We start from the raw sequence: 23,475 nt of genomic DNA, 5'->3' as shown, positions 1-23,475 counted from the left end.
GTCAGGACAGACCATAAGCTAATCACCCTTAACATCCACATCCCACCCCCACCCCCCAGTAAGGAAACCTCCATAAAAAACTTCTCCAAAGCCAACTTCATGCTACTCAAGTCAGAAGTTACAAACTTCATGATACCCATGCAGACAGGAACTGAAAGTTTGACTGCTGAGTCCTACAGTAAGGCACTGTACGAGCACATCCACTCATGCATGAATCGTGCCATCCCAAATAAAACCAAGATGCTCTCCTCCAGAAAAAGGAAGCCAATCTGGTGGTCCCCTGCCATAAACAAACTTTACAACAAAAGGAAGAAACTGTTGCAGAAAAGAGGAAAATCTCAGGATGCAAAAAACTCCCTTACAGCCTCAGTAAGAAGCTGAGATCCCTCATAAAATCCTCCAAAGCTAGTTATGAAAATAAAATTGCCAAAGGTTCCAAAGACAACCACAAGGCATTCTATAACTATGTCAAGAATCTAAATGGCAATGCTCAGATCTGCTCTGAGCTACAACAGAATGGCATTAAATATACTGATCCCAAGGATATTGCCAATATCCTGGCAGATCGATTCAGTGTCAAATTCACCCCCCTTCTCACCCCCTAAATGGCCCATCTCAATAGCGGAAGATTTCCAAATTCCAGTAATAACGGCCACACAGTTAAAAAATGCACTCTCCAAAGCTAAGAATACAGCATCTATAGGACCAGATGACATCCCAGGCTGTGTACTGCATGAACTACAAAATGAACTGGCACCTCATCTAAGTGTCATGTTTAATCATACCCTCACCTCAGGCTTCATGCCCACTGAGTGGTACACAGCTACAGTTATCCTACTCCACAAGGGGGGATCGGGAACTACCGCCCCATCAGTTTGATGAGCCTGATCTGCAAGGCCATGGAACGTATTATCATGGAACTTATAAACAAAGACATTGGCAACCTTAAAACACTGGACCCCACTCAGTTTGGGTTTGAGAAGGGCCGATCTTGTCTCCTGAACCTGACTGACTTCTTTGAGTCAGTCTCCAGAGCTGTGGACAAGGGTAAGGCAGTCCACACAGCCTATCTGGACCTCGCCAAGGTGTTTGACACCATCCCCTACACTGGAATCATAGACAAACTTACTAAGCTGGGCATTAATCCCTACGTCACTCAATGGGTTGCCAACTGGCTTACTGACAGAACCCACACTGTAAAAGTAGCTGACTCCAAATCCAGCTCCAGACAAGTGACAAGTGGAGTACCTCAGAGTTCAGTCCTTGGACCTCTCTTGTTTAGCATCTACTTCTCTGAAGTACAGGCCAACACTAAGGGACTCTGACTAACAAAGTTTGCAGATGACTACAAACTGGGAGCCATTATTGAATCCCCAAATTATGTCGATACTCTACAAAAGGAACTTACAGAAACAGATGCTTGGTGCCAGAGCCATGGGCTCAAACTCAATGCCAAGAAATGTATAGTTATCCCCTTTGGTAAAAAACATGTACCCGTGAATTACCACATAGGTGACAGTACACTAAACACTGAAAGTGTGATAAGGGACTTAGGGACACAGGTGGACAGTGGTCTCACCTTCAATAACCACATCGCCACAACAGTCAAGAAATCCTTCTATGTGGCACACCTCATCACTAAGGGCTTTTCATCCAGAAAAAAGGAGGTCATTGTCCCACTGTACTCATCCCTCATTAGACCCATTATAGAATACAACGCCCCATTTGGTATGTACCTCTCAAGACATCTGCAACAACTGGAAAGGCCACAGAAATACCTCACTAAAAGAATCACAGGCCTAAAGCAGATGCCCTATGCTGACCACCTTAAAAAACTCCAGCTATACTCTGTCGCATATCGTCTACTCCGAGGCAATCTCTGCTTAACATAAAAGGCCATGTCAAACCCAGAGCTGTTGGACATGCTACACTTAAAGAAATCCCAGTCCCTCAGAGCCTCACACTCCAGGGATCTAAACCTTGTCATCACAATAAACAAAACATGCTAGAGGGATAGGTTCCTGACCCAGAGATTCCTCAGACTCTGGAATAGACTGCCCATACATGTCAAGCAGAGCACCTCTTTGGCCCTCTTCAAAAGAAACATTGATGACTGGATGGGAGAAAGGAAATTCACCCCAGGGAACATGTCAGCCACCCTGATTGACAGGGGTCCAGGGAAGTAAATAGTGTGGGAAGACATAGCCAGGGAATTGTTATGGCTAGGCTTGTATAGGCCCTACGGCCGATAGCCTAGTATGAACCTATGAACATTAGGAAATGTGCATTTAAAATAAAAAAAAAATGTTCTTTGTTTTTGCAATGGAGCAAGGCCCTGAACCCCCATTTGGGGAGGCTGTGCCCCACATACCCTGCTAGTTATGTATGCCAATTTATATGTATATGTATGTGTATCTTTCTTCCTCAGAGAGTGTTAGTTTAGTTTGTAGGGTTATAAAGGGATTTGCTGAGATTATTTATCTTGGCTAAGAGATTGCAGCTATGTTTTAGTTTGAACAAATGCAGGATGCTGTATCTGGGTTGTGATAATCCTTGGAGAAAGTATTAGCTGGAGGTGTAACTCTTTTTGGTTGATGAAGGAAAGGATATGGCAGTGGGGGTGACTGACTACTTTGAGTGAAGACCTCTTTGCCTATATCATATGTTAAACATTTTCTCTAGTACTGTGTTCAGTTTTGGAGGACAGATAAGAAAAAAGAAACTGCATCTTTGGGGAGAGTAGATATGAAAATTCCAATGTGTTTATGTTTTGTGTATGATGGAGCACAAGGATAGGCTGAGTGCACTAGAAATATTTAGTTTAAAAGCACAAAGGGATGGGAAACATGACTTGCCTTTTAAAACATTAAACAGTATGCACAAAGGGATTCTCTTAACCAGTAAGGTTAGAAGAGTAGAAGTGGGTATCATCTGCACATTGTGGGATGGAATTTTAATGTAGATGTGTGGAAGCATTTTTTAATACTTGCCTGAATAGACAGTAAGTCTTTCACGTGCGTGGAAGACAGGATACAACAGGTATATGTTTGAGGTAAGGAATTTGGCTATGGAATGTAAAGGACAGACTACCCAGATGTATTATTCTCTTCCTCCAACAAGATAATAATGTAATGTAATATAACATAAAGTACTCTTTGAATATTTTGAGGTCTATTGGTTATCATTGTATTACTTTCTGAAAGAAATGTTTTCTATTAATAGTTACTTTTTGAATTAAATGTTTTCTACTAATAATAAACAGAACAGTCAAGGGAACAATACTTCATGACATGGGTTTTAGATGACACAAAAACAATGAAATGCAAAAAAGAAATAGTCCTGCTAAAAAATATGACAATAAGCAAATATTTTGAATATAACTAAAACAAATCATATAATTTATTTTATTTACAGATTATGTTCTGGAAAAAGCAATGCATAAATGCATACTAAAACCACTGAAGCCTCATATCGACACACATATGAAGGCTTTCTTTACAAGAGATGGTTCCCTTGTGCAAATAAAAGAACAGTACAAGATAGTGAAGCAACGAGGAACACAGGCATTCAATGTCCAGGCAAATTTGCCTAAAAATGCAGAAATTGAGAAGATAAAGCAGAAATTCATGACAATGCTGAAAATTTACTCTCCTACTGACAAGGTCCTACTATTGCTACAAGCTTGTAAGCTGATATATGATGCACTCAGAGGCAGCTCAGGTAATAAGAATAAATGGAGTATGTTACCCAAATGTAAGAGTCATGCTGTTTTTGTACTGGCGATACCAGATAATAGAAAAAGAAATGCAACTCCTGTATGTAACTGCATGAGGAATGGAAAAGGCACAAAGAAATATATTTATATAGTTTATTGTTTACTGTATTTCTTTTCATGCCTCGAGTCTTATCTGAAAGATAGTCAGGATTTGAATCTAAAATGGTAGTGTACATTTTTATCTCTGTTCCTGTTCACATTATCGACAGCACTTGATGGGATGAATGAGCAACGTCAGATCTTGTGATTATTTTTGCATTCTTTGTTTACGTCATTTGAATTAATAGTGACAGTATTTTTCTTTTTTTATTAAAGTGTTTCCTTTCTGTGGTCCATGCTTCTTTTAGTAAGCAGATCCTAGAGGTTTTTGCTACAAATACATATTTATTTAATGGAAAGGTACAACAGACATGAAATGGCTCATTTTAAATATGATAACACCAGAATTGCATTGAAACAGTAACAAGCATAAAATATACATTTCAATAATTCAGCAGCAGAATCAATGAAATCTTGGTGAATAATTACGGATGTCATAAGTATACAAGACCCATTAAATCTCAATGGTTAGTAGGTCAGCCACTGCAAAAAGGGCCTGTGCAAAAGACAAGGAACTATATCAAGAGTGAAGGAGAGAGAAGTATCATTGCATTTGTGTTGCCCATCATGCAAGCTTTAAGATGAAATCTTTCAATAGATTGTATTTACCATGGTTTTGGAAGTATTTATGTAAATACGCACAGGCAATATCAGATATCTGTAGGTATCACTGGTGTGATCTCCGACAAATACCTGGCAGTGTTACTGATTACCAGGGATACCAAGCCTGCATAAAAGCACATATTTATGCATTATTTGATTGTCTATAAAATTAATGTAGTATTAAAGTTATTCAATTCATACTCTGGAATATGTCTCTAGGTCTGTTCCCACTTTCTATGTATTTTACTGTGGCATCTATGAGGAACATCTCTGAGTTGTGCTGTGCGGCGGTATCCTCCCTAACATTATGTTTAATTGAGGCTGTAAATTCTACATGCACACACCATTACCTTGACCACAGCATTGCAGCTCATGCCTGAAAATGGGTTCTATGGATCAGTTCAACTGGTTATTTAAAAATAAAAACAACACATAGGAAAGGTAAAACTATAGCATGATGTTTTTTTCCAATTATCGGATATACGGTAGTAGGTAAAATAGTTTGGTGGAGAATAGAAATGGCAACAAATCAAAGCACAGAATGTGCTTGTAAAAAAGATGCTGTCATGTGACAGGGATGTATCTAGCAGGTGGTCACAAGGGACTGTATGTTGGCCACTACTCCTTAGTTTGTTCACTGCAAACATATGGCATTGGGAACTGGTTCAACTGACTTGTGGATAAAACAAAAACAGGATTAACGACAAGCAATGGAGGAGCTTATCAGGGAAAGAAGAAATATATAATGTAGCCCCACAAATTAACCAAAAGAGGGTATGAGGGAATAGCTCTAAAGAAGAAAGACAGATGGAATAAGTAGGACGGAAAATTAATCAGAATAGCTTCAGTACAGGTGCAAAGAAATACTACTTTATGAAAAGAAAGATGGCCGTATAGAACAGGTTAACAGACTACTTAAACAGACTGTCAGCTCCTTCCTTCAAAACTGTGAGAAAGAGATGCAAAATGTAGATGAAGGACAAAAGACAGGCAAATGTATCAGCCAGGCACACCACAAATAGATGAGAAATGTGGAGGAAGGAAAAAAGAGGGGCAAATCCATCAGCCAGGCATACCACAAATAGATGAGAAATGTGGAGGAAGGAAAAAAGAGGGGCAAATCCATCAGCCAGGCATACCACAAATAGATGAGAAATGTGGAGGAAGGACAAGAGAGGGGCAAATGCATCAGTGAGGCATACCACAAATAGATGGGAAATGTGGAGGAAGGACAAGAGAGGGGCAAATGCATCAGCAAGGTACACCACAAAGACTACCCATTTTACGCTGCTGGCACAAGCCTACCTGTAGGTATACAGTGCGCCATTCTTTTTATTGAAGGAACTGTCAGCAAATGTCACTACAGTATAACTCAGCTATGCAAAGGCTGCCATTTCAAATGTGGATCATTTCACCAAATTAAGGGAAACATGTTTGAAACCTGATTAAAAGACTTAACGTTCTTGCATGCAGGCTATGGACTAGAGTGTGTGTGCTTATGTGTGTGCTTGTGTATGTGCTTTTGTGTGTGTGTATGTGTGTGTGTGTGTGTGTGTGTGTGTGTGTGTGTGTGTGTGTGTGTGTGTGTGTGTGTGTGTGTGTGTGTGTGTGTGTCTGTATTTTGGAATGTGTATTCTAGTACTCCAAAATTACTGCATTGGGAAAGTATATTTTTCCTCCAACATGTAGTGACCTCCTAGCTGATTATATTGTTGGTCTAATGGTTAAGGTGTTTGCCTTACAGATGCAAGGTGCAGGGTTTGATTCTCACATGGAGTAATTGGGTAGGCTTAAAATGGCCCTCAGATTAGCCTAATACTAATCTATGAAATTATGAATCTATATTTAGATGCTGAGATGGGTGCAGGGGTTCACATTTCTGTATGGAGAGGACTCTGCCTTACCACGTACATGATATATCACTCATACAAAAATGTGCCATCTCTAAATATACCAAATATCATATTTACAAGAAAAGATGACAGCCACAGTTTCTTTCCCTCTCACATTTGAGACATTCTGCTGTGTGAAAAACAATTTTTGCTGCACTGAAGCTTCTAACATTGCTAACTTTATGCCAGTTATTTTTGTCCTTATAGAATCATCAGACGTACTGCTCAGGAAGCTTTTTTAGCACTTTTCAGATTGTTTCTTTTCCACCTGTTTCCCTGTCATAGATCATTCCTCCCCATTTAAATCTCATATTTTTTTTAGAGAGGAATTTTTCACAACCAGCATGACCTTGACTAGACAATAGAAATTTTGTAGTTTTAAAGTTAGTTGCCACCCACAATATCATGTTATAAGACTATCATGCTGAGATCAACAAAGAGTTATAAACAGCTAAAGAGAAACTGCTTTTCATAAAAGATAGTTATTGAAGACATCTTTATGTTAGGAGCAAGGATGAACTTCACTGCAATGCTGATTAGGTAGACTGGCAAATGTTCTCATTTTTGGAAAATTAAAATTTGGATTATGTAACTACACGTTTTACCTTTTTAACACATTGAAATGTGAAGTTTATTTCATTCTTGACAGAACAAGTCTGACTACTTTCCAATCTTGCAACTGAGTGGGAGAGGGAATGGATTTTTTTCTATAGCTGATAAATACAGTTATGTGATGTTAGTTAACACAAAAGTGTAACTTTACTGATGAAAACTCCTGACACTCAAAGAAGTGAGTAAAGTGATATCCACTTAGCAAAGTTTCACTTTGTGGAACTTGAAAGTGAGTTTGCATATCATCAATTCATAGATTCCCACAACACTCAACACTGAACAGCACACAGAAAAAGTACTGTTTTTCATACAGTAACTATAGTTAGAATGATACTAATCAAATGGAAAGAAATACAATAAAAAATAGGAAATGTAATTCAAGAAGACATTGTGCTTCTGTAAGAGAAGCAATAGTATCATAACATTCAAGTTGAAGAATAGATGTTGTCCTAGTTTTGCAGTATTCCAACAAGAAAGTGTTGCATTGTAAGACCACAGAGTCATAAGAGGAAAATTATTTTGCACTACAACATTCAAGATTAAAATGCACATCTTCCCACTGCAGACACTAAGGATTAACATAAATAGTTTGCATGCTCTTCACAAGCTCTTTGAAGTAGCAGCTGTCAGTTACACATAATCAAACATGATTTGTGCATTAGACTGATAACTTTCATACCTAAGAAGTGCATGGGGGGTTATCAGTCTTGCAGGACTACAAATTGTCAGCCTTAGAAAACATTATTATTTAACTGTCATATTTTGCTGAGCCTTTAAAACAATTGTGAAATCTAACAGCATCACAAATGAGGTTAATTCTGGGAAAATGAAATCAGCCATGTTATGAATGCTATAAAAGGATCCTGTGGTTTAGATGAATACTATTCTATCCAAAATGGAGCAAAAACACATTGCTTCTTTATGTCCAGCATGTCTCAGAAAAAAGAGACTTAAAAGGGGAACCAAAATGAAAAGCTGTAACACAAGTTCACTTTAGGATGGTAGGCATCATAATATCCATTTTGTAGGGAAAAAAACACTTTCAAATATAGTAAAAAGCATTTAATGTGATTTTGTTGCACAACCATAACACAGATTAACAAGAAAAAATAAAAACAATATTTCTGAGATTTAAGTTGGAGTTTTCCTTTAAATGTATCTCGGGGCCTATTTTTATGCATCTGTGAGTTCCCTAGGTGTAACATTTAATTTATGACATAATAGTACTGCTCTAGAAGGAATCATTATAGCCTCATAACATAAATGCAAGAAAACTTTATTTTGAAGGAAGGCAGCATACCCTCATCCATACTTTCAGACCTATGCTATTAATATATCCCAATGAGGTCCTATGACTTTGTAGTAAAAATGGTTTTATCAAAGAACCTAGTATTTTCTTTAGTTCTGTAGTTATGTAACATCAGGGAGTGAATATCTAAACAGCAAAATAGTGGGAGGGAAGTGTCTTTTCATGCAGGATGTTTGCCACCATGCAGAAATGAAAACATTGCCTTTACTTGGAAAAGTTTGTAGTTATTTTTATTTGTCTGGTCTTGTAATGCTTTGATGCTTGTAAAGAAATATCGGTTCATGTACCAGTAGAGTAAGAATCCCCACTCTTTCCCTGCCTTGGTTCATCCTGTACTCTTCCCCTTCTACCACTCATTCCTAAAAACATCACCATTTATTCAAGGGCTCTCTTTCCCTGTCCTTATTCTCACCATTCCACCTAACTCTGTGTCTTCCATGTTCATTCTCTCCCCAGTCTGTCTCAGACTGCCTCATTTCAACAGATAATTTGATATTATTGTCCATAGCACTTTGCTGTAGCTGTATATCTGTACATCTTTATGATCATTATTTAATATTCTTATCTTACTAACCCAGTAAAGATTAATCTAGACCGTAACCTACACACTTGACTTTGCTTTTTTACTGTTGCATCACTCCACTTTGATTTGATTTGCATTGCATTTTATACTTGGTACTTCAATCCTATATAGCACCTTTGCACTGTACCTGACTTGTGTGCCAGATCTGTGTCTGAAGACACTCTCCAATGACCAAGCCACGAATCTGATGACAGATAATTAAAATAAAATCATTAAAAAGCCAAAGGTCACTTATTTGGGGAATAGTGCTAGTAAGCGGGGCTGTTCCAGGAATTCCATTGTAAATTACTGTAATGAGTCCAAGAAACATGATCATATATTGTCCAGACTTTCAATGGAACCCACAGAGAGGGTGACATATCATCAACCTGGAAAAAGGCAGTGGGAATTTTTTATCCACCAGGTCCTTACAGTGTGTGTGTGTGTGTGTGTGTGTGTGTGTGTGTGTGTGTGTGTGTGTGTGTGTGTGTGTGTGTGTGTGTGTGTGTGTGTGTGTGTGTGTGTGTGTGTGTGTGTGTGTGTGTGTGTGTGTGTGTACATGAATACATGTGTGTGTGTATAAAGTGGGTGCTGCAAAGAAAGATAAGGTTTAGTAATAGTTTCTGCTGCATGTACAGGTAGCGATGGTCTGATGGTCAAATGATCTGACTGATAGTCTCATGGATGATTATGAAAATCATTTCTTGATGGGTGGCATCAATTAGAGATCAGTAACTCACCAATGACTTAGCTATCATAGAAAAACACTTTACACCCCCAGTGCTGTCTTAACACATGGGCACACTGGACAGTTGCCTGGGGGCCCCACTAACATAAGGGCCCCATGCTAATTTATGTATTTTGTGACTTGCTGTCAATAAATAAATAATTACTACACTATACTAAATTATAAATATTTGAAGAAATATGAAAATTATAAATATTAGAAAGTATTATACAGCTGAGCGGTGATCATCCAAAACATCAATTGCCGAATGCAGCCTTCCTAAAATATCAATTATCCAAATGCAGTGGTAGCCTTCCTAAAAGTTGCATCTATACATGCCTCCTCTGTTCTTCCTACTACATGGAAATTAACATTCCATCCATTGCTGCCTCGACAGTTCCACTTCACGAAGGAAGTCTCATCTGGATTGTGTGCTGCTTCCACAGTTCCTCAGCAAGTGCCGTCTGGATTTGTGTGTGTGTGCGTGTGTGTGTGTGTGTGTGTGTGTGTGTGTGTGTGTGTGTGTGTGTGTGTGTGTGTGTGTGTGTTTATGTGTATGTGTAGAATACCTCAATTAGAGATAACTTGGGGTTAGTGTTACTATGCTCAGGCTCAAACCCTGTAACTTAGGTATAAGACCCTGAATTCTCTACCCCTACCCCCACTTGTTTTAAGGAATTGACTGCATAGCTCTTAACTGTCTAGATTTTCACAGAATATCTGGAATTTTTGGCTCATACATTTGGTCTGTTCCTCTTAACATTTGTGTTTTTTTGCAAATCAGTAAGGACTGAATTCACTAAACACAGTAATGACAGCTATTTCAGTTTCAGTCTTCCTGTCTTTCAGAAATGCATGGTAGCACAAAACCTTTTGTTCTAGCAACTTTCTAAGATTATACAAGCAATATTTAAAATGTGTCCTTGGTTTTGGGCCTTTGTCTTCTCCACCCCACCCCACCCCCATAAATGTTGGCTTTTTCCAGAGTTCCTATTCTACAAAGTTGAGCGATATGGTTGAGTGGCAAGTGCATTTTACAAGAAAGTGAGTGGCAAGTGCATTTTACAAGGAGCTGAGAGCTTCAGGGGAAGAGAAGTTTAGTGCTACTTAAGCCAAGTCTGTTTGCAACATGTAACTGTTGGTTACCAAATGATACCAATATTGTGCTCAAGTGTTTAGAAGCATTGTTAATAGCAGGACAGGTAGTGTACTTGCTTTTGATGCAGAAGGCTATGGGTTCTACTCCTACAGTATATGGATGGATTACTGATATGTTTTTTTATCCAGTTCAATTATTTGTTTGATTATCTGAGCAGTTTGATTATCCAAACTACTCTAGGTCCCAATTAGTTCGGATAATAGACTCTCTACTGTACATGAGCCATGAACTGAATTACCTTTGCCACTCCTTTAAAATCACACACACACACACACACACACATATATATATATATATATATATATATATATATATATATATATATATATATATATTTAGATATTGATTATAAATTTTTAACAAGTGCAGCAATTTTTGTGGTTGTATATGTGGATCGGTCCTATTTGTAGGTAGTCGTAGTAGTGAACCACTGCTGTACATATGTTTTGAAGGTGTTTACTTTTCTCGTTGACCTAAATTTTCTACAGCTGAAACTGCACTGAACCATGTTTTAATTTTTTTTGTTTTTCAAATATTGGTGAATAACTCTTTGAGCAGAAATGAAACAAATCAAGTGTTTTGAGTGGAGTGCAGAAGAGGAAAAGAGCTGTAGAGGAGAAGGAGAAAATGTACAAACTTCCAAAATTAACATCCTGGTTGAAGCCAAGTGCAACGTCGTCAGCCACTAATACTGCTCCTTCAAATATAGCATCCACATCTACATCCACTCCTGCATTCATTCATTCAGTTCCAGCAGACATACCATTACCTGTTCCAACTGCTGGGGATATTTCACAAGAGGAAATATCCAAATTTGTAACAGTAAAGGAGTTTGGGATCCAAGACACAGATTCAGGGCTATGGAACCTTAAAGATTCTAAGACAGTGAATTACTGCATGGGCGTCATCATGTCAGAATGATGATATCAACTTTTCAAACTCACGCAGAGTGTATAAAGGAGCTGGAGGAGAGAATACTCAGGCAAAGTATTTATCAAAGAATGTGTTCAAACATCAACTGCAGAATGAGTGTTTAAAACATGAATGGCTACTCTATTCACTGTCCCAATGTCATTTATACTGCTTTGTATGTCATCTGTTGTCCAAGACAGAGTCTCCCTTTGCTATATAAGGATTCAATGACTGGAAACACAGCAATGTTATTGTAGAACATGAAAACGGAGAAGAACATTGTAAGTGAATGACAGCATATTTGATCTGGCATAAGGAAAATGAAAGTGTAGATTCTTTGTTACTTGAACATTATCGTTCAGAGCAGGAGTACTGGAATAAAGTGTTGACATGTGGTTTCTGTAATTTGCCTTCTTGCCTCTAGAGGCTTGCCATTTTGTGGAGAAAATCAAATTATTTGGTCAGCAAAATTTGGAAACTATTTAGGTATTCAAGAACTATTGAGTGAATTTGACCCTTTTTGGAAGAACATCCCAAACTGAATGGGAATTGTGGAAAAGCGAATTCATCATATTTATCAGCAAACATTTTGAAGGAATTTATTGAATTAATGGGACATCATGCTTTTGTGCTATTTTTGAAGAAGTAAGAGAGTTGAAGTATTACTCAATAAATGTGGATTCCACTCCAGACATCTCACACACTGATCAACTGACAGTTACTGCCCGGTACATTCGAGGATGTGAGCCTGTATAATGTTTCATCCCCATCTTTTCTCACAGAGCAAAGAATTTAGAAGACATTGTTGTAGATTTCCTTAATGAAAACAAAAATCCACTAGCAAACTGCCATGGTAAGTCATATGATAATGCCTCAAATATGTCTGGCTGCTATACTGGATTGTAAGCAGGGATTCATTAACTGAATGAGTTTTCCATCTATGTCCCCTGTGCTGGACAGAGCCTGAACTTGGTGGGAGTAAAAGTGGCAGAGTGTTTTCTACAGACTGTAAAATTCTTTGACTTTGTTCAGTGTCTGTATTCCTTTTTCTCTGCTTCTACACATTGATGTAATGTTCTGGCATCATCTTTAAGAAAAGATGTTGTGGTCAAGCATCTGTCTGACAAGAGATGGTCATCACATTTTGATGCTGTTCATGCTCTGTATGGGAGGCTCGAGAAAATTAAACATACTGGATTCTGTATCAGCTGACAAGCTAGAGACAGAAGGATTGAGCGAGAAAATGGAGAACCTGGAAACTATCTTTCTGACAATTCTTTGGAATGACATTCTTGAAGGAGTGAACAAAACAACATACTTGTTGCTATGAATCTTTCTTTTTTTTTTTCAAAACAGGTTTATTGTTTTAACATATAAGAGAAATATCATAACAATTTTATACAAGTAATTAAAAATAGATATTATTGTAATATTCAACAAAACAACTAAAGTATTTACAAAGACATCCACTACAATCAGATCAATTAATTAAACTAAAATACCATGCTATTGAAATTAAAATTTTTTTAACAAATTTTGTAAATTATCCCATACAATAAAATAAGATGTTTTTCTGTTTGTTCTAGTCCTAATTGTGTTTATTTCCATATAGCACACTATATTCATAACATTTTTAAATTCATTGAACGAAGGAGGTGTATCTGAAATCCAATTTCTAGTTATTATTTTCCTAGCCACTGCTAGAATAGACCATAACAAGGGAAGCTTAACCTTTTTAACACTTTGAGGTACAGGTGTGTTGAATAATATAAGAGATTTAGAAATAATGAAATTATCTGTAAAACAAGCCTGCAAAAATTCATTAATTGACTTCCAGTATTCTTTCAATTTTATACAGTCATAAAACATATGAGCCCAGTCAGCATTAATTTCTACATTACATCTCTTACATAGATTATCTTTATTATTTATTTTATTCATCATCAAAGGTGTATAAAAAGATCTATGTAAAAATTTCCATGTATAAAGTCTCCAGACAATGGAAGACGTAGTTCTATAAGCAGATTCCAATATATATTGTTTATCTTGTTGATTTGGTGGGTCCCCATTAATAGAAGTGAAATAATTCCAGTATGAATCTACACTGTAAAAAGTTTCTTGTCTGATAACTTTATGTATGTATGAAAGTTTACCTTTATCAGAAACTTTATGTTGTAAATTTAATATCAAGTAATCAATCAGTGTTGGAATAGATTCTTTAACAGTTATAGACATTAAATCTATTTTATTAATGAGATGTTGTCTAAAGGTCTGAACCTCTAACCAGCAAGTTTCTCTTAGATCAAATTCTTGTTTTAAGAAATCTAGATTTTTAACTTTATTATCAGATATCAACTGATACCAGTACTTTAGATCATTATCTATAGCTAAATGAGTTCCTTCAGAAGTAGATGACAAAAGCATTCCCTGAGTATACATTATAGGAAATACAATAAAATTGCATTCCCTATACTTAGGGTGCATGAATATAAAGTTACGATAACTAATAATAATATTTAATGGGTAACAAACCATATGTTTAGGTGTAATAGGTGAAGTACAAAATTCCTTTAGTAACCATAACATGGAGTTATTTACAATCATATTTTTATGTGTTAAGGAGATTTTCATGAAGTGTATACTAATTAGCTCCCAATAATCTTTCCATTTTGTGACATATGACTGATCTATTAATAAAGTAATAACTTTTACAATAGAAGAGATAGTATATAAATTAAAGTCTGGAAAAGAAATACCCCCTTGAGACCAGCTATTAGTATGTTTCTTTAATGCAATCCTAGGTCTATTAGGTGCCCATAAGAAATTTAACATTAGTGTGTTCAGTTTCTTGATAATTATTTTTGTAGGTGGAAGTATTATTGATTGTATTAAGTGCTATGAATCTTTCTGAGTCTCCGAAAACCTATCGTCAGGAAATTAGAGAAAAATTCAGTGAATATGAATTAAAAGCCAGGTGTTGGTGTCCAGATTCAGATTTTAGCTATGTGAAAAAATGGGAATGAAAGCAAAGTGCACTTCTAACTAGATATGACAGATCAGAAAAAGAGGTACTTCTTACTAAAAGCGAAGAGTGTAAGGTAGAAACATTCCTTTATGTTCTAGACTCTCTTATCTTTGAGGTGACAAAACATGCAGAAGCTTATTCATTGATTGGGAATCTGTGTTCCTTCTTCAGTAAATTGAAAACAATTGGTTTTGATGAGCTAAACGAAAAGTGTGAAAATCTGGATAATATGTATCACAAAGATCTTGGTTATGATGACCTTTTAAATGAATGTCTTCATTTCAAGCACTACATGGTTGTTGTTGAAAATTGTGAGAGTCTCCCAGCATTGTACAGAAAAATAATTCCAGACAACTTGAAATCTGTGTTTCCCAATGTTGAAATTGTGCTTAGAGCATTCATGTGTATGATGGTTACCAACTGTCCATGAGAACATTCATTTTCAAGACTGAAACTTATAAAAAATCAGCTTTGCAGCACAATGGGGCAGCAACATTTAAACTGGCATTCACTTATGTGTATATAAAATGACATCCTCAAGAACATTGACTTCAAGTCAATTATAAAGCAATTCTGTGTAAAGAAATTTCACAAACGTTTGTTGAACACTTGATTAATAATAAATATTTCATAATAATTTCATGCAGTGCCATTTGTGCCTGTATGGTTTACTAGTTGTAGTATCATTAATTTGTTGAAGTTTTTTGTGTTTTTCAAGACTCATATTTTTCAAATGTCTATATTGACTAATCTTTGCTGTACAGCATGTCTTTTAATATTTTAACACTGATTTTGTTGGAAGTATCAATAAATATATATTTCATTTTATCAGCCATTTTCATTTTTAATCCTATGAGTGGTTGTGTGAGTAGGGGCCCCAGTGCACTGCTTTACCCAGGGGCCAATAAGACTGTTAAGACAGCCCTGTACATCTCCACTACCAACCAATTCAAAAACGAAATTTTGTGTCACTGCTGGCCTGCATACAGGCTAGACTTTTGACTGTGCCTCTACAACAGTGAACTGTAATAGACAATTTTACATAGTTAATTTGGCATTTTCATATTGAAGAAAAAGAAGTTATGTACTCACCATAACGTTCCATCTGCATAGTTGTACTTCATTTGTCTTCAACCTGTGGGAATACAGATCCATATCGGATACAAGCCGGCAAAAATTACTAGCATCAGCTCCAAGCTCCAGACTCCTCCCCTTACCCATAATATGCCACCACTGCCTTGCATCCCCAGATCGAGTTTGCAGAACTTATACTTAGAACCCGACCTGATAACATACTTGTGACCTATACTACAGCCTGTAGGCTGAACATGCGCCAAGGTCCGGGGGAAGGAGAGAGAGGGACGATTGAAGACAAATGAAGTACAACTACTTAGATGGAACATTATGGTGAGTACATAAATTCTTTATCTGAAGTAGTTTACTTCATTTGGTCTTCAACCTGTGAGACAGAGTCTCCAGCTACTAAACCCCTGGGAGGCCGTCATGGAAGGATATTCCAGAGCACCGCGAAGCCAAAGGATGCTCTCCTTCTAGATGTCAAATCCAATTTGTAATGGGAAATAAATGTATGAGATGAGGACCAAGTAACTGCAGAGCAAATGTCATCCAAAGACACCCTAGATCAGAAAGCTGCAGATGTAGCCATGGACCTAGTGGAATGAGCTTTAACCTGACCTGGAGGAGACATGCCTTTGTCCTTATAGACCTGCAGGATGCATGAAGAAATCCATCTAGCTACAGTGACCTTGGAAATAGGTTTGCCCAAAAAGGGTCTATAGAATGAAACAAACAATTGATCAGATTTACGAAATTTTTTTGTCCTGTATAAATAGAATCATAACTGTCTATGAACATCCAACATATGTAGTTTGTATTCCATCCTGTTGGTAAAATTGAGAAAGAACACAGGCAAATTTATAGTCTGATTGATATTAAATGGTACCACCTTAGGAAGAAAAGATGGGTTGGTTCGAAGGGAAACTCTATCTTTATGAAAAATCATGCACGGGAATTTTATGGACAAGGCCTGTAGTTCCGAAACCCTTCTAGCAGAGGTAATTGCCACTAGAAAAGCTGTTTTCCACAACAGAAATTTTAGATAAGCAGTTGCAGCAGGCTCGAAAGGTGGAGTGACCAGAGCTTGGAGAACCATAGAAAGGTCCCACGGGGGGGGGGGCAGGATCTTTGACTGGGGGGGTAGCAAAAAATGTGCCTTTAATAAAGGCTTTACACAATCTACAAGATGCCAAGGATGTAGAATTCTCAACCACATGAAAATGAGAAATGGCAGCCAACTGAACTTTGACAGTAGAAGAACTAGCTTCATGCTGGAAAATATCAGCTAGAAAATCAAGAATGGCGGAAATAGGAGCCGTAAAAGAATCTAAACTCCTCTGAGAGGCCCAGAAAGAAAACTCTTTCCATTTGCTGTGATAAATATTTCTGATAGAAGACTTATGAGCAGCTACCAAAATAGACTTAACTGAGGAGAAAAGTCCGGGAGTCCTAGCAATCATGGGAACTGGAGCAGCCAAGCTGTGAGCTTCAGGCTGTCCAGACTCTGATGAGGCTCCCCCAATGGGTGTGAAATCAGATCCTGAATGGATTCTAGGATCCAAGGTGGAGCTAGAAGGTGAGACCAAAGGAAGGAAAACCATACCTGGTGAGGTCAGAATGGGGAAATGAGGATCACCTTGCTCTCCAGTTGACAAGCTTTCTACAGAAACCTCAGGATGAGAGGAACTGGCAGGTAAGCATACAGAAGACCGGGAGGCCAAGCATGAACTAGAGCATCTCTGGGGGACTTTCCCAGCGGGGGGTTCAGAGCAAAAAACCTGCTGCACTTCGCATTGGAAGGAGATGTGAAGAGATCACACCAAGGTTGACCTCACTCGCTGAAGATCTGTTCCGCTACTGATGGATTCAGAGACCACTCATAAGGCATTAGAATGGTCTGACTTAGCCTATTCGCTAGAATGTTGGACCATCCCGGAATGTGCGTTGTGATGAGAAAGCGACCTGTGGAGATCACCCATTCCCAAACTCTCATGGCCCTGCGACAAAGGGGATAAAATCTGATCCCTCCCTGTTTGTTGGTATACCCGACTACTGACATGTTGTCTGATTGGATGGCAGTTGTCCCTAGAGAAAGAAAGGCATGAAGGACCCGCAATGCTAGAAGGACCACCCTCATCTCTAAGACATTGATATGCAAGCTGATCTCTAAGGGGGACCACAGGCCTTGGACTGTCCTGCCTGAACAATGCCCCCCACCACCCGAGTTGGGAGGCATCTGTGGTCACTGTGGTTTGGGCCGGGGCTGGAATAAAGGATCGTCCCTCCAAAATGTCTGGAGAGCTCATCTACCATATGAGGGATGACCAACACAATTGACTTAGGTGGATAGGATAGGTTAGTGGTAAATCCAACAGGGACCACTGAACCACTAGAGTCCATTGAAGAAGACACATGTGTAGCCGAGCACATGGAAGGAGAGTTATGGTCGCCACCATCAAGCCTAAGTCCCTCAACACTGATTCCACTGTTGGGAGGTGAGAACGGTAAATTAGGGAGACATGCATCCTGAGGTTTTGAACTCTCTCCGAGGTCAGGAACACCTTGCACTGTAGTGTGTCTATCCTGGCACCAATGTAATATATCACCTGTACAGGCTCTAGTAGACTGTGTTGATGGTGATACCCAAACTCAGGGCAAGTGTCAGAAAGTAATCCCTGATTTGGGAAAGTAGATGCCTGATGGGAGCAATGAGGAGTCAATCGTCCAGGTACGGATAGACCTGAATCCCATGAAGCCTCAGGTGAGCCGCTACAACCATCATCACTTTGATAAACACCCTAGTGGCTGTGGTGAGACCAAAGGGTAGGGCTCAAAATTGATAATGATTGGCCCCTAGCCATAGGTGGAGGAACCTCCTGGAGCTTCTGTGCATTTTTATGTGATAGTAAGCATCCTGGAGATCTTACAAGCACATCCAGTCGCTCTCTTGCAGGTACGGCATGATGGACTGTAGTGCGACCATCCAGAACTTTTCTTTGGCAACTGACAGGTTCAGGGTAGAGAGGTCCAGGATGGGCCTTAAGTCCCCAGTTTTCTTTGACCCCAAAAAGAAACTGGAGTAGAAGCCCGATCCGGACTGATCTGGGGGGATGGTTTTGATGGCTCGTTTTCCTAGCAGCTTGGAAATTACCTGTGCTGCTGCCTCCCTTTGCATGGGTGGAATGTCCAGGAGATGTTTGGGAGGTGTGGGGGAACTCATGAAGGGGATATAATATCCTCTGGATATGATTTGAAGCACCCAGCGGTCTGTTGTTATGGACTCCCATGCTGCTGGGTGCAAGGGCAATCATTCCTTGACTGACTCCAGAGTAGAGCAGCTGAGCAACCCCTCAGGGTTGCTGCCCGGGTCTGCCTGAGAATGGGTCTCAAGACCTGAAGTTTCATGGACCCCCTCGGCCTCTGGGCCAGCATTCATTCTGTTCCACTCTGCCTCTAGGGGAAGAAGGGCCCTGAGTGTCCCAGGAATACTGAGACTTCCAGAACCACTTCTTCATTTGCCCTCTCTGGTTCTGAGAAAAGGACCTTTGAGGGTTAGAGAAGTGGATCCCAATGGCAGACAGTGTCTTCCCATCCTTCTCACTCTGGACTAGTGTCTCAATGATGGTCTTACCGAAAAGAGTTGAGCCGTCATAAGGGGCATTAGCAAAGGACGCCTTAAAAGGTTTGGTGAATTGTCACAACCTGAGCCAGGCATTACTCCTCATGGACACACCAGACCCAGCCACCCTAGCCCTCCTTCCATAGCATGGGAGAGGAGTCACATGGACGTATTTGATACTGCTCTCTGAGTGGCCATTTTCATGGAGAACAAAGCCTTGTTCTCCTGTGACATGGACTTGTGTGGAGACTCCTCCAGCTCCTTCACGTTTACGTTAGAGTCTCGTGACATGGGTCAAGTAGTTCAGCGATCTTATTGAAAAGGTAGCTGAAGCATACACCTGCTTCCCTAGGCAGTCCATCATCCATGACTCTCAGTCAGGAGGGTGGACCGAGGAACTTTCCTGAGATATTTCATTCTTCGTGGCTGCTGATACCACTATGGTGTCCACTGGGGAGCCCTTGTTCCAGGAAAGCCTGCCAATAGCGGACTCAGAACTGTATCGAGGCACTTGGGGATCAGCTCCATGGTATTTGGTTCCTTCCACACCCACGAAGTGATCAAATCCACTAATGAATCCATGGGAGGGGACACCCAAGATGTAGATGGGCCCATGCTGAAATCCACCAGAAACACAGACTCATCAGAAGAGGGCTTGGGGGCAGACCAACCTCCCCACTGACACAGGATCTCCATGATGTCTCCAAAGAAGAAATCATTGGGAAGTAATCTTGGGAAGCCCACCCCATCATCTAAATCTGTGTCCTCAGTTAGGGACTTAGGGGAGTCCAAGTGCCTCTTCTTGCACCTATGCTTGTGAGGCACATCTCCCGTGGGGCTCTCCGGGGAGCACTCGCAAACCATTTGTTCCTGTGGGGGAACCGTCTGGGGCTCTTCAGGCACAGGCTGTCCCTCTGGTAAGACAATGGGGACCATAGACAGAGCTGAGGGGGTCTGGGCGGAGACTGAGAGAGTGGTCAGGGGCCTCGATCTGATGGAGAGGACCCATTCTACCAGATTGAATGCAGAATGAAAGCAGACCTCCTGGGAAGCTAATAAGGAGGCCTGTCTGCCTGGATCCAATGCGAGAATCGGAGCCGGACCCGAAGTGGACGGTTCCACTCCCTCAGATCTGACACTCAAACTCTGGCTCTGAGAGCGGCTCAGATCTGAACTGGTCAGATCCAAGATGCTCCAGGCAGCTGTCGGCATCGAGGATGCAAGGACTGTCGGCGCCGACCCCACTGATCAAGGCCAACCTCGGATCCGAGAACTCCAAAGCCGAAGGTCAGATCGGGAAAGGAGAAATGGGCTGAAAAAAGGTAAATGAGCTCCCCCTTCCTTAGGGAAGGGAGGCTGGCAAGACCCCCATCTTGATCTGTGTATGGATAAAGTGCCTCATCATCTTATCCAGAACCATGTCCGATAAAGAATGGATCAACCAAGATGAAGCTACAGATTCCGACCTGGTCGGTCAGGGAACTGAGGCACGGGAGACTGAATGTGCCTCCTTTGGCTCCAGGGAGAACCTTGGAGACTGGAGCTGAGGGGAGTCACGGATCCGTGCAGACTTGCTCGGGGACAAGAGTTCCAGGGACCTCTTCCTCTTTTCCTTCATCTTCTACTTTCTCTCCCACTCTCTACCTCTCTTCTGCTTCTCTACCACAGGCTTAGATGCAGGAGTTTGAGTCCCAGCCTGGGAGGGAGGGGAAGCCAGAGGGAGAGAAGTGGGAGTGGCAGCCACAGCAACAGTTGTGACTGAAGCCGAGGATGAGGAAGGAGGATCAGTGGCAGGCAGAAGACCTTTGAGAGCCAACTTGGCCTTTCTATACTTCAAAGCTCGAGGGTTGAACCCCACACAAATGGAGCACTCCACATTAAGGTGGGCCTTGCCTAAGCACAACACACACAGAGTGTGGCCATCCACTGGGGAGAGCTTATGACCACACTCTATGCAGCGCTTAAAGATAAGCTTTTCAGCCATACTATCAAACAAGAAGCTTTAAAAAAAAGAAAGAGACAGACCAAAAACTTTCTTTCTTTAGACTAATAACACACCCACTCACAACACCGGACTGACTAAGGGGGGGGGAGGGGCACCACAGACAAACTATTCTAAACTAACTAAAACTACAAACCTACACTCAACACCAAACCAAAGGGAGGGAAGAAAGGGTACCTTTACTAACCTGATACGGCTAAAAGTAGCAGAAAATTTAGAAAAACTTACAATCAGAATCACCCTGCTAGCTGGAGCTCTAGAGACATGATGTTTTACAAATCACGACAAACGAGATCTGGGGATGGAAGGCAGTGGAGGTGTATTATGGGTAAGGGGAGGAGTCTGGAGCTCAGCACTGATGCTAGTAATTTTTGCCAGCTCAGATCCGATACAGATCCATAGTCCCACAAGTTGAAGACCAAATGAAGTAAACTACTTCAGTCCTAATTTATGCATTTTCAGCCTTGGAAATTACTTAATACATTCACTACAGAGCTCAGGGTGGAGACATAGGCTGTTCAGTTAGCCCATACTGGGCTTATGTTTTTAGTTTTTTAATCAGATAGGATCTACTCAGCATAAAACATTATTTTACAAGGATGTCCTGTGATTTGATTTGGTAACATATTATGTGAATAGAGAGTGATATAATGAAACCTATATTAGAAGAACGGCTTTGTACTAACATCTCAGAGCCTTAAACATTTTTGCTAAAGTGCCAGACTACATAAACCATTGTCTGAATGCTATAGTCAGCTTTGTTACCATCTTTCAAAATAAGACGTAATGTCTCCAAAGAAAATAGATATTAGAATATTTATTACATATAAAATGTATTGATTACATTTGTGAAACAAAGTACGCAAACTAACCACTACAATGTGAGAATATTTGCTTTATCCTGTCCATAGTTATTTATCCTGCTAGTTTGTTACTTATCAGCCAAGCTCTCTATTAGTCCACTCAGTAATTTCAGATACAATTTCAGTGCTAGCTTAATATTGCCTTTTCTTTCAAATATCGTATATGTTGTAAATACATAGCTGTTGGTCTTGTCATAATGTCATGCCTGTCTGTAGAATTCTTTGCAGATGCTGCATGTGACATAATTCATTTTTTTTTCCTACAGATGAATGTTATGGGGCTGATGACTTTTTGCCAGCCATGGCCTACGTTATCGCTCAGTGCAGTATTCCTGAGCTTATAATGGAAGTACAGTATATGATGGAGTTGCTAGATCCAGCTATGCAGTTAGGAGAAGGTAAACTACTTTGATAATGTTATCATGGTTTGATGTCTGCTGTATACATGAGAGACTGCATTCATCAGATGCAAATCATTCAGTTAAAGATTGAAAAGAGAGTTTTAGATCACGTCTGCTAATACACTTTGCTTATCTTTGAACTGTATATACCATAATGTAACTGTGTGTGAAATACCAACATAACAGTTATCTTTAAATACATTATAGAGTATTGTTATCTCTATGTTTATAGCACAAACCCTTTTTGTTTTTTCATAATCTAGGATATTCCATCAGCCTTAACTTATTTTTTCATTCCTTGCTATTAATGGTTAGTTTCAGATGAGTCAGTCAAAGTAGTCACAAACAACTAAATAAATGAAAAACAGTTCCAGACTGCTAGAAGGAATAATCTTTTTGAAGTTTATTATAACTTCACCAAACCATGAGCGCTTTCATCTCAGAATGAGACTTCATCAGATAAAACAATACAGTGCTACACCTACTATATATAGTGCCATAAATAACTTTGATTAACTAACCAATTAAGAACTTAAAGCAGCACTACCAGCTGATTTTAAAATAAATATATATATATATAATATTGTTGTAAACCATAAGACAATTTACAAAAATACATTGAAGTTGAATTAAATTAATAAAATAAATGATTGAATAAAAAACTTCCCTACATTGTAATAAAACTTAAATAATGTATAATGAAACTATTATGGAATGATACTATTCTCAGCTATAATTCAAACCTTTGCTGCTCTCTCAATGAGTGTAGCCTTAATGCTGATGTATTCATTAAGACCTGGGGGAAAATTGGCCTTAAGTCTCAGTTGCCATCTTAATT

At 39.4% G+C, this 23,475-nt stretch overlaps 1 protein-coding gene across 1 annotated transcript in view; it reads left to right on the top strand.

Moving 5' to 3' along the window:
• Window positions 1–23,475, top strand: part of LOC122805490 (ras and Rab interactor 2-like) — a 1,218,761-nt gene that overhangs the window by 985,822 nt on the left and 209,464 nt on the right. Inside the window, exons 8-9 of the mRNA XM_044075679.1 lie at window positions 3,415–3,720; window positions 22,503–22,634. Coding sequence (XP_043931614.1) covers window positions 3,415–3,720; window positions 22,503–22,634 — 438 coding nt within the window. The remainder of the gene's footprint in view (window positions 1–3,414; window positions 3,721–22,502; window positions 22,635–23,475) is intronic.

Source organism: Protopterus annectens, chromosome 6.part1 (genome assembly GCF_019279795.1).
Source record: "Protopterus annectens isolate FY-2018-M chromosome 6.part1, PAN1.0, whole genome shotgun sequence".
In the NCBI taxonomy this organism is placed as follows: domain Eukaryota; kingdom Metazoa; phylum Chordata; order Ceratodontiformes; family Protopteridae; genus Protopterus; species Protopterus annectens.
Note: the sequence above shows the minus strand (reverse complement) of the source record. Positions and strands in the feature narration are given on the sequence as shown.